The sequence below is a fragment of the Equus przewalskii genome, chromosome 18, assembly GCF_037783145.1.
Source record: "Equus przewalskii isolate Varuska chromosome 18, EquPr2, whole genome shotgun sequence".
NCBI lineage: Eukaryota > Metazoa > Chordata > Mammalia > Perissodactyla > Equidae > Equus > Equus przewalskii.
In genome coordinates, this window is record NC_091848.1 from 32,971,601 (window position 1) to 32,988,117 (window position 16,517).

The 16,517-nt window shown below is 36.6% G+C and overlaps 1 protein-coding gene across 9 annotated transcripts in view; it reads right to left on the reverse strand.

Annotated features, from left to right (window-relative positions):
• ATP13A3 (ATPase 13A3) overlaps positions 1 to 16,517 on the reverse strand; it is an 81,792-nt gene that overhangs the window by 22,540 nt on the left and 42,735 nt on the right. For all 9 annotated transcript variants that reach the window (XM_070582568.1, XM_070582565.1, XM_070582567.1 and 6 more), the window contains 15 exons: positions 15,341 to 15,491; positions 13,023 to 13,139; positions 12,397 to 12,414; positions 12,144 to 12,297; positions 11,927 to 12,047; positions 8,769 to 8,893; positions 7,146 to 7,321; positions 6,493 to 6,615; positions 6,334 to 6,413; positions 5,675 to 5,717; positions 5,477 to 5,586; positions 5,077 to 5,173; positions 4,081 to 4,153; positions 2,293 to 2,470; positions 744 to 931 (listed from right to left, as the gene is read on the reverse strand). In XM_070582568.1, coding sequence (XP_070438669.1) covers positions 744 to 931; positions 2,293 to 2,470; positions 4,081 to 4,153; positions 5,077 to 5,173; positions 5,477 to 5,586; positions 5,675 to 5,717; positions 6,334 to 6,413; positions 6,493 to 6,615; positions 7,146 to 7,321; positions 8,769 to 8,893; positions 11,927 to 12,047; positions 12,144 to 12,297; positions 12,397 to 12,414; positions 13,023 to 13,139; positions 15,341 to 15,491 — 1,754 coding nt within the window. The remainder of the gene's footprint in view (positions 1 to 743; positions 932 to 2,292; positions 2,471 to 4,080; positions 4,154 to 5,076; positions 5,174 to 5,476; positions 5,587 to 5,674; positions 5,718 to 6,333; positions 6,414 to 6,492; positions 6,616 to 7,145; positions 7,322 to 8,768; positions 8,894 to 11,926; positions 12,048 to 12,143; positions 12,298 to 12,396; positions 12,415 to 13,022; positions 13,140 to 15,340; positions 15,492 to 16,517) is intronic.

Consider the following 16,517-nt stretch of genomic DNA (forward strand, 5'->3'; position numbering starts at 1 on the left):
CATACCGAAATCTGTGACCTGACACTTGCCAACCAGAACAGTGGCATTTCTCCACAACTACAACCCAAGAATAACTACTATTCATTCCAAGATACTGCAAAAGTCTAAAGTTCTATATGGAAAAAAATTAAGTTGTTCTAATATATTAATTAGTATATTCTCAATTTTTAAAAAACTGGCAATGTATATATAATAAATAATTTTTTTCCCCCATAAACCTTAATTTTGATCAATCACAATGCTATCTCCTATTGCCATAGCAGACAATCTACATAGGCACAAGCCTCCATTCTACTGGCCCCTTCTGCAGTGGATGCAAAGGTGACAAAAATGAAGAATTCCAGGTGAATACAGGCTGTACCATGGTCAAAAATGAGGAAAAGAGAGCTGGTGCTGTGCAGACCACCCAGAAGGAAAGTATGATACCCACTGTTCCAACTGAGGAAGCTCTGTTCCTGCTTCTAATTCTAACTCTCGCTGCAATGGGTTGTAAAAATAAAAGTTGGAGCCAGAAGTAATAGGATGTGAAAACCAGGAATGTTTAGAACTAGTGGCTTTATTTTTAAACTTTAGGGTGGCAGCTACCATGAGAACAAAACAAGACAGTAAACATCTAAATCACTAGGTTTATTCTATTTGTGAAGATCTATTTTTCTTTGAAAGGACAGTTTTAATGCTACTCTTCTTACATTGTTTTTAAAGAAGGGAACCAGGACAGAAATCACAATAAATGGCAAACTTACAATTCTTGTAGCAAGGTTGCCTGAAGGGTTTTCCTTTCGAAAAGGCAATTGCCACTATGAGGTACTGAAAACTGGAGATAAAAAACACTGTGGTATTTTCATAATTTTGTATATTCCGTGAATCAATTTCGGTTTCATTGTACAAATCTGAAGAATTCCAATGTAGGCTTCTTGTTGTATTACAAGCACTAAAACACACAAAAAAATTTCACATTACTAAGCACAATACCCATTTCCCCAAAGAAACCAACCTTAACTGCCTTGAATCACTACCATAACACAAAGAGAAATAAGGGGCCGCTCACAGCCCGAGACCCAGTAACATCAAGGTGAGCTACAAAGAACAGGTAAAAGGGTAGAAGGGTTTTTTCTCTTTAGTCACACTCCAATCAGATAAAAAACTGGAAGAAACTTCATTAAGTAGTAAGCCCCTCTCACTTTTTTTTTTTCCTTTCTTCTTCACCCCAAAGCCCCCCAGAACACAGTTGTACATGCTGGTTGTGAGTGCCTCTGGGTGTGCTACGTGGGACGCCGCCTCAGCACGGCTTGATGAGCGGTGCCAGGTCCGCTCTGACAGAAACTCCGGGCTGCTGAAACGGAGGGCGAGAGCTAAACCACTCGGCCACGGGGCCAGCCCTACCCCCTCACTTTATTAAACCCCCTTCACTTTTTAAATTTTTGCAGTAATTTCAGCATAGTAAAGATAAAGAGACCTTGGGTTTGACCTTAGCTCTACCACTTTTTGGCTATAAGTGAGGAAATACTATTTAATTTCTGAGCCCATGTCTTAACCCCTAAGTGGATACCACCTGCTCCATCACAGGGTTCCTGTGGGGAATAAATAAGATGACTTGTGTAAATAACTGTCTAGAAAGCACCTGGCATTGAGATGGCCCTCAATGTCCTCGAGCTATGGCTCTCTCATCTACTTCCACTTGGGCAGGACTGTCAACCATGCATAAGAACCAAGAATGAGAAGTACTCAAGAGCCATTACTAAAACATCAACTACAATAAGCACAGGCAAACGGCAATGCTAAGTTTCTTAAATTTTTAAAGGCAAATAATCTCCCTTAATCAAGTAAACTAAAAATAAATGTTTGCATCTGAAAACTTAATTCTACAAAATTACCTTAGTAAATAGCTTACATGTTTACTTAATTAAAAAATAGGAGAAGCACTTAGGACCTTTTTAAAATTTTAGGTTTTAAAATGTCATTTCCTAAACTAGGGCTAGAAAAGGTAGAAGCACAAACATTCTGGGTTTAGAAGAGGCTCTAGTGATTAATTTCAACTTTCTCATTTGACAGATTAGGAAAGCAAGGCTCAGGAGCAAAGTAAGAAACCAGCCCCATGTCCTCATCGTGGTAGTGATTATTAGGACCCTTCCTGACCATCTTCCTACATGACATAAAGTCAAATAGAGGCCAAATTTTTTAAGTACTTAATCAAGCTGCATGTAAACTTTTATATAAATTTTTAGACTTATTTTTATATGTGTATATGTTACACACATTCTACAAAATTTTAAAATAAATTAACCAACGTACTCTGATTGTGGACGCCATATTTCATACCAAGATTGCTCCTTGACCCAAAAAAATCCCAAAGATTGAAATCCAATGCTGATGATGATCTGAGACAAAACGGAGAAGAGAAGGGCCCCAGATATAAGACCTGAAGGTGGTCTTTGTGCCACAAGTTCCTTCCAGGCAGGATTTAAACTCACTATATTGAGAAGAAAAAGAGGAAAGGTTTGTATCTAAATTAATTTGTCACTATAAAATACGTAATCAGATTCACTTAGGAACTTTAAAAAATCATCTAATAAATCTTTAATATGAAAAATGTCCCAAAACCAAGCCAGATATTATACATATTTAAATATTCTGTAAAAATTAACAGTTTAGGCTTTTCCAAAAATGCCTCATGAGTACTTTTTACAGTAATCTGTTGAAATTCAGAGGAAACACCAGTACAAGTAAAAAGAATACTAAAGCATCTAAACTCTTAGATTAATCACCACCCTTACATGTATAAGTGAGAATTTATTTCTGAATCTTTAATCACAAAGCTACAACTAAAATTATATATATTTCTTCCTTTTAAGACATTAACAGAAGTTTGAAGCTATATAAACATAACAGTGACATTAAACAAGGCTTTGATTGCTTATTGAGGTGGTGCCCACCAAGTTTCTCCACTGTAAAGTTTCTATTTTTCTTTCTGTAAAGAGGTAATTTATAAAAAGATACTGAGATTGCATAAAAATCCCAGTCCTCATCAAACTTTCATTCACTAGTTTTAGCATCCACTGACAACGGTCTAACTCAGTCACTCTCAGCCGTATCTGGAGATACTTTTGGTTGTCACACTGGGGAAGTGTTACTGGCAACTAGTTGGGCGGAGGCCAGAGATGCTGGTGAGCATCCTACAATGTCCCCCACAACAAAGAATTATCTGGCCTAAAATGTCAATAAGACCAGGGTCTTTTCATGGTCTAAGTCCATCACTCCTTCTATATTTATTAGTTAGCATTTTATTATAAGGAATAGCTTTCCCTTCTCTCCCAATTATTTATTTATTCATTTTCAGTATGGACTTAGGAATTTTTTTTATTAGATGGGTCATATCTCATTACCATCATTATTTAATTTGATGCTAACCACCAATACTATAATAAACCAACATCTTGTGTTTCCTTATCTGATGTACCTAGAAGGACACAGCATCACTTCTGTGATATTCCTGCCAAGAATTCACAGCCTGCGTCTAATGAGAATACATCAGACAAACCCGTATAACTGGTCTATCTTCTTTCATAAATGTTAACATCAAGAAGCCCCCCCAAAAAGGCTGATGTACTATTCTGCATTCAAGAAGACCAAAGAGACAGGATAACTAAACGAAGTCCACGAGCCTGGATTAGGTCCTGGACTAGGGAAAAAGATAGGTATAAAGGGCATTATTGGGACATACGACAGAACTTAAACATGGGCTGGGTTAGATAACAATGTATTGATGTTAAATTTCCTGATCTTTGTAACTGTGTTTAGTTATATAAGAGAATGGCTTTATTTTTAAGCAATATATACCAAAATATTCAGAGGCAAAGAGGCATGATAACACAAACTTATTCTCAAATACTTCAGGAAAAAAATGGTGAGAGAACAATATAACAAATAGGGCAAAACATAAACAACTGATAATAAAAGAACATATTTACAGGGAATTTGGAAAGGTATACGCTATGTTACAATTGTTGATGTAAATTTACCAAAGTTTAATAAGTCACATCAGAATTTCATATGCTTTGAAATCAGGAACAAAATACTCACTTGTAAATACCACTACCAAAATGATTGCCAGATCAATGAAGAGAAACTGGAAGTCTCCTAGGTTACTTAAGATCTACAGAAGTAATTTGCAAAACACAATTAGTTTTCAGGAACTATTTTTATACCATTTTCCCCAGGTTTTAGTATTTTTCCCCCCTGGTTTCAGTGATTTTTCCCCCAATAATGACAACTTTAAAATGACACTTAGATCTGCTTAAAAACTGAACTATGTTTGCCTTAGAAATTAGTGAAATAACATGTATTTGCAAATATTCAATTTAACATATTAATATAAAAGGCATCGCCGAAAAATTCATTCAATGAAAACCTTTTAAAAGTTTTTAAGCAAAACAAAAACACAAACTTTTACTCACAATATTGAACATTCTTAAAAATATGCATCTTGAAGCTTCCTTAATATCTAACACTATCCCTCCTGATACTTTCCACAAATGGTGAACAGGGACAGTTCACAAAGATTCCTTGGGATGTCACCAATGTTCACTGAGAGAAAAATCTAAAGTGAGATCCTGTCAATCATAAAATCCGATGAAGTACCTACGGACACCACCGTTTACACTTTTTCTCCAAAAGCATAAAATCCTATAAATTATTGCTAAAACATCTTTTCTCATTCTGGCCCTTCCCTATAAATTTCTAGCACTTTGTAGCAAAGTTAACTGCAATTCTGAAATGTGTCACAGCCTAACGTTTTGAAGAGCTGTCAGAGAAAGACATCCAACCTGCACTAAAGGCAAAAAAAGAACACGACCAACTTACACTCACAAGGCTTCAGCCACAGTTGTTAGCCTTAAAGAAAACGCTATTCCAGATTAATGAGATTTTCAATCTGCTACTCAAAACACAGTAAAGGAAAACTTACACATGCTACTTATGTAATGAATGCACTCAAAATCAAACATAACACCTGCCCGATATCTTAATCTAAATCTCTTCACGCCCAGCGGCATCCCTGAAGGCGCTGTCAGTACTCACGGAATACAGCAGTGTGACACTGAAGTACTGTATAATGCTGTACAGAGCCATGAACTTAAACACACAGAACGAAGTCATTAAAGCAGCCCGGCCTTCCCTGTAAAAGGAAACGTTGGCAGGTGAACAAAAGCACTTTAAACTCCCCCTCCAAACCGCAATTCCATCTTGACAGGTGAACATAACATTCAGCAGCTACAACAAAGCACTTTTCTACCAAGAGAAATACGCCAAAGCAGAAGTGGAAGAGATGAGGAGCGGCAATCAATCTGTTGCGACTAAGTTACAAATCAAATATACTAATACAGCATTAAACAAATTCATATTACATTCTATGATAATTTTTTCCTATATTATTGAGCAAGCTACCAAGAGATAATGGGAAATTTTCAATTTGTACTACCTGATAAGATTTGGCACGCAGGAAATACTAGGAGTTTTGGAGGTAAAGGGAGATGCCACCGAAGCCTCAAGCTCTGATAAGGAAATGCCTCCGTGTGCTTTCTTCAAAGCCTAATGGTTTGAAGAAGAAAACTGGTTAAGTTTTGTGAATGGGACTTAGGCTAGAGAAAGAACTAGAAACCACAAAAACTATACTTACACCACAGTCATTTGCACCATCACCGCACATCCCAACAAAGTAACTAAGAAATAAAAATTATGTTAAGATTGATTAATTTCCTAAAATACACAACATTTAACTTAAGAGTTCTCCAATACAGTATTTTAAACAGCTAACTGACCAAGATTCCCCCAGTTTAACTAATGAATCTTATCATTACAATGACTACAGGAATGTTGCTTTGCAAATAGCACTAGCCTGCAAGTCAAATGACCTGGTTTATTGTCCTTTTTGTGTCACAAGATGGGCAAATCAGTTTATCACTTTTGACATCTCAATTTCCTAACCTCTAGAGCAAAGGACTTGGGCTGTATAGTCTTTAGAACAGTTACTTTTAGGGCTGTCAGTAAAGATTTCTCCTTTAAAAACCTGAAATAATTTTTTACTAAAACTATAAAGTTGCATCCATCAAGCTGAGAGAATGAACTCTACACACCACAGATATTACCTAGAAAAAGAATTGTTGATATTGTACTTCAGCTAAATCAATAAGCCCATGAGTCTTTTCTAAAGAGACACAAAGTTACCACCTATCTCATAGGTGATAATTATATATGCATGAAATAGTTACTTTTCTGGGTTTGAAAATGAAACTACAATTCATAAAAATTTTAAAAAACACCACCACAAATACTCACTCTACATTTTGCAATGCTTCTACTAACTGCGTCTTCTGATCAGGTGCCATACGAGCAAACACAGTGCCATGTAACATCAACTGGAAAAAATATGGATTTCTTTAAAATATTGTTCACAATGTATTCATGTGAACACATACATAGACCCAAATCACTAACCTTAGGAACAAGTTCTTGAAAATGCTCCAGTATCACTGCAAATGATTTTCCATTCATTGCAAAATGAAAACGAGTCACTTGTGGATCCTCTAAGCAATCATGGACCAATTTCATTGGAATATCCTGTGTATGAGACATTCAGAAGACTATTTAGGCAGCCAAACCAAGGAACACAATCCTACTTTAAACATGTTTGATCCAAAACTGAATTCTTTCATTTGATATTTTACACAAGACACTGAGGGTTTAATATTTATTGAAAGCAAAAGGAAATTCAATTTTAAGGTAATCTATCTATAATGTTTATCTAAAAAAAATTAAGGAAGGCTAAATAGCTTCAATTTGAAAAGATAACTGAGCTGAATATTATGGACCACTTGCATCATTTATCACTACTTTTAAAATAGGATAAATATTTGGGATTCTCATCCTTTAAAACTGTGCTTCTTGCATTTGGCTAAATATCAAAATTTAAACATTGAGATTCCTGGGCTTACCCCAGTCCTAATGAATCAGAATTTCTGAGGAGATGGCCCGGGGTTCTATTTTCATTTATTTTTTGTTTTGTTTTGTTTTAATGAACCACTTTTTATTTTTTCAGGCTAAATTCAAACAAGCAAAGCTTCAAAAGGGAAACCACATCTCGACAGTACCTCCGAGTCAATTGCTGATGAATTACTGCACTGTGGTAGGCTGTCTGCATAATGCCAGTTTATCTTGGCAACTTTCCCATCCCTTGGAGGTAATGCTTCAGCAATAATAACTTTATCCTGAGGTAGTATCATTCCACAGTCTCTGGCCACAGAGACAGCAGTCAACATGTTGTCACCTAATTTTCAAAATATTGAAAATACATGAAAATTAAAATGGAAACACGAACATATTAAACAAGTACTTACTGAGAATCTACTATAGCCCCCATGACTGGGCTGGGCAAAATGAAGACACTGTATGGTCATGCTCTTGGAGTTTAAAAACAACAAAATCAGGACACACTTACTAAAGGAAGCCTCAAAAAATTCAAGCACATGTACGCTAAATAGTCAGAACAGTCTCAACAACTTTAAAGCTGAATTCATTCTTAATCTTTTGAAGTCATACACTAGCAGTACCCACTCAACACCAGGGACAGCACGACATACAGAGGAGGTGCTCAATAAACAGCTGCTAAATAACCTAGGACTGAGTAGTGGTTTGTACAAGAATACTAGAGCGACATCACAGAAAAACAGAACTACAAAGGCAACATTACACAAAACAGAAAGATAAGCAACATTACAAGAATACAATCTTTACAAGTAAAGAGAAGCAAGGAAGACAACGTCTCAGTCACGCGAGCAAAGAACTGAGGAGAAGCACTGCAAGGACCAGATCAAGAGAAGAAAAAATAAACTTAGGGGAGAAACAGGCAAAGGTCTGGGGAGCCCACGGCTACCAGAACTGAAGGGCAATATTACTTCTTCCCCAATTCCCACACAGTATTTCCAAGGGGGTCTTCTCGTGACCAGACAGACCACCTTGGGACACAGAGCCATAGTCTGTCATGGCAGAAAGAGGGGCAGGGACACAGTGCTTTGAAGGGGGAGTCATTAGAACCAAGAACTGCTGGGATGCTAATAAGTTACTTACTTCAGCTATATGGTAATAAGGATGCTATAAGATAGATCTGAGTCTAAAACATAAAAAGTACACAGGCCTTTTCCACATACTTCTTACTGAATACATAAATTCCATAAAACGAATATCTGAAATCTGATTATTTGCTAAGGAAAAAATACTTAAGTGCTGCCACGATTTCACACAGCTAAGCCATGGAAATTACCTAATATTATCAGCAGTATAATAACACCAGGAGAATCACTTAGATGTAACAGTCAAAAAACAAAAACAAACAGTGGCTGTTTTCACTACTATACATTCAAGCAATGATAATAAACTATCTTATACACATAAATATAATTCTAACAGAGATCTATTAATCATTTTCCATGCATCTGGCATAGTTCTAAAAACTGCAGAAGACCCCAAATGGGTAAAACATACTTTTAACCATCAAGAATCTTCTATTCTAGTAGAGAAAACAAATCTTCAAATGATCTCAAGAGTATTGCAAATTCACCTTACACTTTGGAAAAATATTCAGAGCTTAAATAGGACAACGTAGGACGGAGTCACCAAATGATACGCTTTTATAAATAAATCATTCCTCAATATTATATAATTTGAACTCTAAGAGTCACACTTCATTTTTTCTATGTCGTTCTATAAAGTCTAACCTGTGACCATGACAGTGCGAATGTTGGCTTTATGCAAATTTTCAAGTACTGCAGGGGTTTCTTGCTTTAACTTGTTCTGCATTATAATTAAGCCCATAAAATCCATGTTGTTTTCAATGGCATCTCTGCAGAAAAAAAAATTTTAACACATAATCGTTTAGTCAAGAGAACAGGTATGCTCACTCTATATTGATAAAACAATTTAAAAGTCATAAATTATATATTAAAACATTTTACATGCTGAATAAGCCATAAAAGTGTAAGTTTATGAGTTCAATATTTAAAAAACTTTAAATCTGGAAAAATAATTTCCAAAAAATACATTTTGAAATTAAATTTTACCCTTTGAAACATAGGAATATAAGGATCATTTAGAAATGTATAATTTTGCTAAGACACTGAACACTTCTAGTACTAAGGAATATTCATCTTGTATCCTACCCACAAAACGAATAAGCATAAATAAATCTATTCTCTACTGTCCCCCATACAGCATACCCTAATTTAAATGTTAAGAGAAAAGGAAAAATCTGTACCACAAGAACATTTGATACAGTTATACTGGATTCATTATCAAGTCTGACGAAATTTTATAAAACTCATGGTCAAATTCTTGATCCTGGAAGTGTGATAGAAAAAGTATTAGCAGTCTGACAATGAGATCTACTTGGGACCCGGAGATGGATCTTTTAGAATATTTATTAATATTCAATAGTTATCAAGATGTTATTCCTTCAAATAGTTGAATATCTACTATGCACCGAGTACTACACTAGTCCTTGGGAGGTCCAAGATAAACAGGCAAGATCTCTACTCTCAAGATGCTTTTGTGCGGAAACAGACATGCAAAGAGAGCATGCAAAAACAGTATGTGCTTCGGCACTATAATGGAGATGAAGCGTGTTCAGTAATGGCTGCGTTCTTAAATTTAAAGCTACCACAATTACATCACAGAGATCTTTTCTCAATGGAAAAAGGGAGCTCGAGGTTAGGGACCAAAATTTCAGACTTGCAGTAATCAAGTGGTTTTTCTACACAAAAACTCAACAATAAAGGTGCCTGAAGCATACAGCTATGAAACCTAAACATCTTTGAAATAAAATTTATTAACAATGGGTGGTACAGATATTAAAGACTAGTTAGGAAATTTCATACAAGTGATCTGCTGTTAGTAAAAGGAGAAACAAGCCTTGAAACCGGAAAATGCATTTCAAAGCACAAAGCTGTACCAATGTGAAACTACTGGGTCAAAAGCAATGCAGCCATTCTCCTACGAGGCACCAGTTTCTGGCTGCAGCTGGTTTCCTAACTCTCCTACGAATAATACAGGTCATGGAACTCTTGCCCTCTAATTAATGAATAGCACAATATTCAATTCAAGATACAAAGGTTCAAGCTGTAAGAGAAACCCCAAAACCTGTTCCTACAAGGCAGAAATGAAACACAGAGAAGGTCTCGGCTGAAGGATGAGGAAGGAGAGAGAGAGAAAAGTTGATAGGGAGGGATAGGGTACTCTGGGCAGAAGGAACAGCCTATCCAAGGGCATGAGAGAATGTATGAATGTGGCAGGCTCAAGAATTATAGGCAACTCAACAGTCTTTAAGGGGGCAAATGACCAAAGGTGAAGCTGTAGAGAAAGGAGCCTAATGCGCCCTTCGTAGGAATTAGGATATACTATTTTATATCAGCGGCTCCCAATCATGCATATGCATCAGATCATTTGATTATTACTTTTTTGTTTTTAAATGTTTATGCTTAGATCACATCCCCAAATATTCTGTTTTAATAATGTAGTTTTTCCTTTTAGTTATTTGGCTATCCTCTCCACTCCTTTAGTTTTCATTCAGAAAAACAGGATTGTACTACAAACACTGTCTGACTATTTGCACTTATTATCCAGGCACATCAGAGTAATTAACACAAGTATTAATAGTCCATAATTTAACCACTGCCCTCTTGGTGAATATTATGTTATTTACACTATTTTAATATAATCTTATGCTCACACAGAAATAGTTCTTTAGGCTGAATTCCTAGAACTGCACTTGATGGGTCAAATCGTACATGCAAATTTAAATGCTGACAGGTACTACACAGGATCTTCACGAATTCACAATATTGTAGTAGCAACACATTGTTAAAATGTTCTCAAATCTTCACTAACACTCGGCATTACCAATCTTTTCAATTTTGCCAACCTTAGGGGAGAAGTGACATCTCATTGTGGTTTTATTTTGTAGTTCCCCAAGAACTGAAGTGTCCTATCATTTTCATGTGTTCACTGGCCACTTCTTACATCTTTTTCTAATACTGATCTGTTTGTATCATTTGCTCTTTACTAACAACATGTGTTTTGCTTTCTCTTTCCTAATGTATATCGCTGGGTGTGAACTCCAGTAGGTGATGGAGAGCCATTTGTAAGAATTCCAGGTAGGAGACCGGTATTAGATCTGAAGTTAAAAAGCTCTCTCTGGAGACGGTGTGGAACACAGATCACAGAGAGGAAAGACTGGAGAAAAGAGCTGAGTCCCTGAGTTGGAGACAACGGCAGTGGGGATGGAGGAAGAAAGGCAACTTGACAGGCAGAATCAGCAGGACACCAATGAATATTCCTTTGTGCTTACAAAATGCTAGGTACACCATGAGATATTCTTAAACAAAAACATAATCCTCAAAGGATAGGTCTGTATTAGTTACAGTCAAAGTGACAATCCTTGAATGTGAAACCCGTATCTATATATGGAACTAAATGTGACATTAGTAATGCCACCTGATTGGGAGCGCACTATAGCTATTGGTTATTGTGACTCATGATTCTCTGACCAAATTAGTACATGGTTCTAACCACTGGGTAAAAGCAAGTTGATCATTTACAAAAAATAAACTGCAGAATTATGTTTACCAAAATATAATTATGTTCCTAGAGCACACCCGACACATAGCAGGCACTTGGTAAGTATTTAACAAATGAACTGAAAATAGTTCCAGAGTTGTACTTTTATTTAGATCACCTAAAACAAACATTATGCTATGTATATTTGCATACATTCAATAAATATTTAATCAATACCCAACTACATACAAATTATTTTACATGACTTACATACACATAAATGATGCATTATTGGAACTGTAGAAAAACCATTCGTAAACCTTACCTGGCAATATTCTGTATTTTATGCCACGTCAGTTTTGCCTCCAACTTTCTGTGTGCAAGAGCAATCACACGGAACCCTTGTTTAGTATAATCTTCTAAAACACTTTCAAAGTCGGCAGGAACTTTTTAAAAGGAAAAAATAATAGTCATTGTAAGAACTGCTAATACAAGCTTACACAAATACCAGAAATTCATTCAAAGCCTGGCTGTTTCCTCACCTGTTTCAGGTTTACAAAGACTGGCAATGACCTCAGGTGCTCCTTTCACGTAGGCATCCATTTTCCTATCCCCCAGCACCCTTGCAACCACACTCATACGTTGCAAAGCAGAAGAAAACGGGAACTGGCGGACAATTCCTATCTCATAAATGGCCTATATGATTTCAAAAGATGCACAACGCATTTATTATTCTTTAAGAATTAAAACAAATATACTTAGGTAACAAGTAAACATTCTTCATTCTTCACTTACTGGCAGTTCAAACAGCTCCTAAAAACAAAATAAAACAAAAAGAATAAAGAAATAGTACAGATTAAGTCCATTAACATATCCAAGTTTTTTTTAAAAAAACTTTTCCTATACATCCACAAAACATTATTTGGAAAATAGCAAGAAACTCTGATTATTTGAAAGTTGGGTTTCCAGACTGGTTCTCTACTACCTCCCATTTTTAAGAAGTAAATTCCTGAATAGTTTCAAATATTCTGCTATCCTAAAAATATTAACATATTAAGTACTAAATAAACTAAGAGGAACATATAAATGTTCCCCCAAGAACAAAGCCTTTCACATATTCTTTTTATTAAATTCTAGGAATACAGATGCAATTTAAAAGGATTGATCACCATGTAGCTAAATCGGAAGGCACGAAGCTGCTTAGCAAATAGAAGGAAAAGTAATGGTACTGAGAATTAAACCTCAATGTTCTACAAAGAATGTCTGCAACACATCAGGTACAGTTTCTGATAGATGCAGTTAAAATATTCATATCTGCATAAGAGTTAAATAAAGGACACGTGACTTCATATTCTAGCAACACTTCACACTGAAGATTAACCATGAGCACCAACAGTATCCAGCTTAAAATGTTTTCACACCATTTCTTGGTTTCCTGCAGGTGCAGATTCAGGAAGCAGCTGTTTCGGAGGACGAACCACAGTGGGCATAATTCGATTATGAAGTGCTGTTTCCTCTTCAGTTGCTTCTTCCAGAATCTGAAAGGAAAATATTCAACACGTTGCTTCATAAAATTCAATTCATTGGTTCCATTTTTAAATGAAACATTATGGCTATCCTTAGCGAAGTAAAAAAATCAGTGTCCAAGGAATAAATGAGCACTATCGATCATTAATAAAGTGAAACAAAATATAAACAAAACTAGTTAAAGTCCTAGCAACTCATGGGAGAGGGGAGACAGAGCTTAGAAGCAGGGTAAGGAAATGGAGAGAATTTTCCCTGAGTCGGTTCTACAACCTGGTGGGTTTAGAGACTAGTTCTGCAAAAAAACCCAGAAGGCTCTTGCAGTTCCAAAAATTTTCAGTCTATCATCCGGGGCTTCCTTTCTGCTAAGAGGAGAGGCCTCAGAAGCATATGGAGCTCAGATAGGGTTAGTAGAACCACTGGGTCAAGAGCCCACTAAGGTACGATGATGCGAATTTAGCATTTCAGCCTGAACACTTCTGGTTAGGATACTACTACCCTAACCGCTTGAAATTTAATTTAAAAACACGTTTCTTGGTAAAAAAAATAATAATAATTCAAACAAAAATTTGCATTAAATACACGTACATGAGAAAAATAAACTAATTTGACTCCACAAGTGGAGGAATCAATCAATCAATGGGAAAATGATGGGGAAGGGAACTGTGTCCAAATAACCAATTTCCTAGAATTCTAAGACATATTTTAACATCTCTGAAATTAGGATGCATCTTATATGGTAATAATTACATCAAATAACAGTAGTGCCTGGTATGTGAAAACACTCCATTGATAATTTGTGGTAAGACCAAGCATCAAAGCATCCCAGAGACAAGAAAACACACTAGTGTACAAACTCACTGATTTAACCCATTTTTAAAAGATCCAGACAGAACAGTAAACCTACTGAAAATCTATTCAGTTGGAGAGATGCTTTAGAGAACATCAAAGATGAATCAGCCCTATCGTGCTTTATGCTCTATAAATGAAGTGGGCCTACTTTTGGGAATTAAGCTTGACGAGTGTTTATTGTGAGCTTTCAAAAGATGGCAGAGCACTTCTCCATTCATTTGTTTCCCTTTTTTAGCATATTAGCAAAACACCCAAAAAAAGAGAAATATATCTGTAAAAGTAAACAGAAAGGAAAGCAAGGAGAGGGGATTCAAATATGAAGACAAAAGGCAAACTGAAACATACTGATGGATGCAGCCATGAAGGAACATGAGCCCAGAATAGAGACAAGACGACACACAGGCGAAGCACAGTTCTCATTAGCCAGAATAGCTGAGCTAAGCAAAAAAACAAACCCAAAACCAGGAGTCATTCTCTAGAGACAGGAACGATCTGTCTGAGAGGAGGAGGGCTGTTATGAGTCAGCACTCCAGAGCAGAGCTCTGCTCGTGCAGCACTGTAAAGCAGAGAGAACAGCAACCTGAAGACGAACTCTGCTCCTCTGAAACTGAAGGACGCCTGCTGATGAGAGCCCACTCGACAAAACAGACTAATAGACGTATGGGCAAGGATGAAAACCTCACTGCAGCTATCCAGACCACCAAGATGTACACTGAAAACCAAAAGCATGAAGGAGAAAGCCCAAGTGTAGGGAGGGGAAAAAAACTGACCCAGAGAAAATAAAAAATTCAGAAGGCAGAAGGGAACTTTAAAAACAAACTATTATTGCATCTATAAAAGAAGAATTGAATGTGGTAAAATGCTAACAACCACAGAACACAAGTACTCAGAAACTAGAAATGATCAACAGCAAAACAAACAGAAGGAAGTTGTAAACACACGTGTGTGTGTGTGTGTGTGTGTGTGTGTGTGTGTGTACAGGAAGTAGGAGAGGACGACAAAAGAACATTGAAGACATGTGACTACTCCATACTCCCTACCTGCGGTGGTGCTAAAGATCATCTTACTGACTCAGGCCCACTGCCCCGCGATGCTGATAGCTGGTTTCACTTATAAAGATAGAGTAGGGCCTGAGCGGGTCATCCGCTATTAAAGGTGTTTAAATGAGTCAATTTAACTAAAACGGACATTTTTTTTACACAAGTAGAAATCTCTCTCCAGTGACATATCTTTAGAAATTACATAGCTCCTTTTATGTACAAGACAGACTATCGTCAAAACAACTAGCAGAAATAATCCTTCTGCAAGGTAATTTTTACTATATTTTCTTAAAGTTACTTGTGCTTTAAAATATTGAACTTACCCATCCAATGGCTTCAAACATTTTCAAATCAAGTGGATCACCAGAAAGTACTCCTTCAATTTTTGTGAGTGAATGACAAGTAGCCATACAAGCAACAAACTGCGACTTTACCAACATCTCATTGCAAATGTTTTCTTCCGGCAAAAGAAATCTAAACAGAAAATGCACTGAATGAGATTCCTAAGTCCCAAGACTCAAGACAATATTCTAACAATATTCAGGTTTTGTCATTTTAAAAATGACAAAAAAAAAAAAGTCTGCATTTTTGCACAAATTCATTTTCACTATAGTTTTGGCATTCAAAAACAGTTACTTCCATGAAAATTATACATGACCAAAATGCAATACTATTTTAGATTCTGAATAACTAGGCCAGACATAGCAATACAGAAAATACTAGATACTAAATAATAATTAAAACTCCTGCCTATGGACATATTGCAGATTGGAATATGTAAAACTCTCTTGTAAAAACACAAAATTAATGTGTGACATAATCTTTTAAACGCAAAACTGTGCTCACAAGAAAGAAAGGGAAAGTTTGGAGTGCCAGAAATAGAGAAAAAGGAAACCCAGAGGGGCATGGACCTGAGTGGATGCTGTGACTGCCCCAGGGGAGAAGGGAGAAGGGAGGGAGCCACCTCAGTACCTGAGGACTTGTGTTTTAATACCCACACAGGAACGGGAGGCAGAGTCTTGGCCACAGACAAAAAAAGAAACCGAGAGCATGCCTCAGCCCCAAGACAGCCGGTGCCCTTTAGGGGCTGCATCCTCAGGGAAAGAGTGTACTAGAAAAACCCACCCACAGACCCAAAGGCATAACTAAGAATAAGCTTCTCTCTTTTTCCCCCACCCAAAGTTCAAGAAAAGAGTTAATATCTACACAATGTTTACTATGCACTAGGCACTGTTCTAAGAACTTTAAACATATTTGACTCATCTCATCTTCACACCACAGGAAGGTGTTTTATTATCCCCATTTTATAGATGAGCAAACTAAAGCAGAGGGGTTAAGTGACTTGTCAAGGTTACACAGCACATAAGTGGCAGAGCAAGGATTCAAACACAGGCGGTCTGGTTTCAGAGCCTAAACTTGGAACCACCACACTACTGAGGATGAGGTTTGGGTTAGAACATATGCCACTGCCTGGTCCAGAAATCCCCCAAGTTATGACAG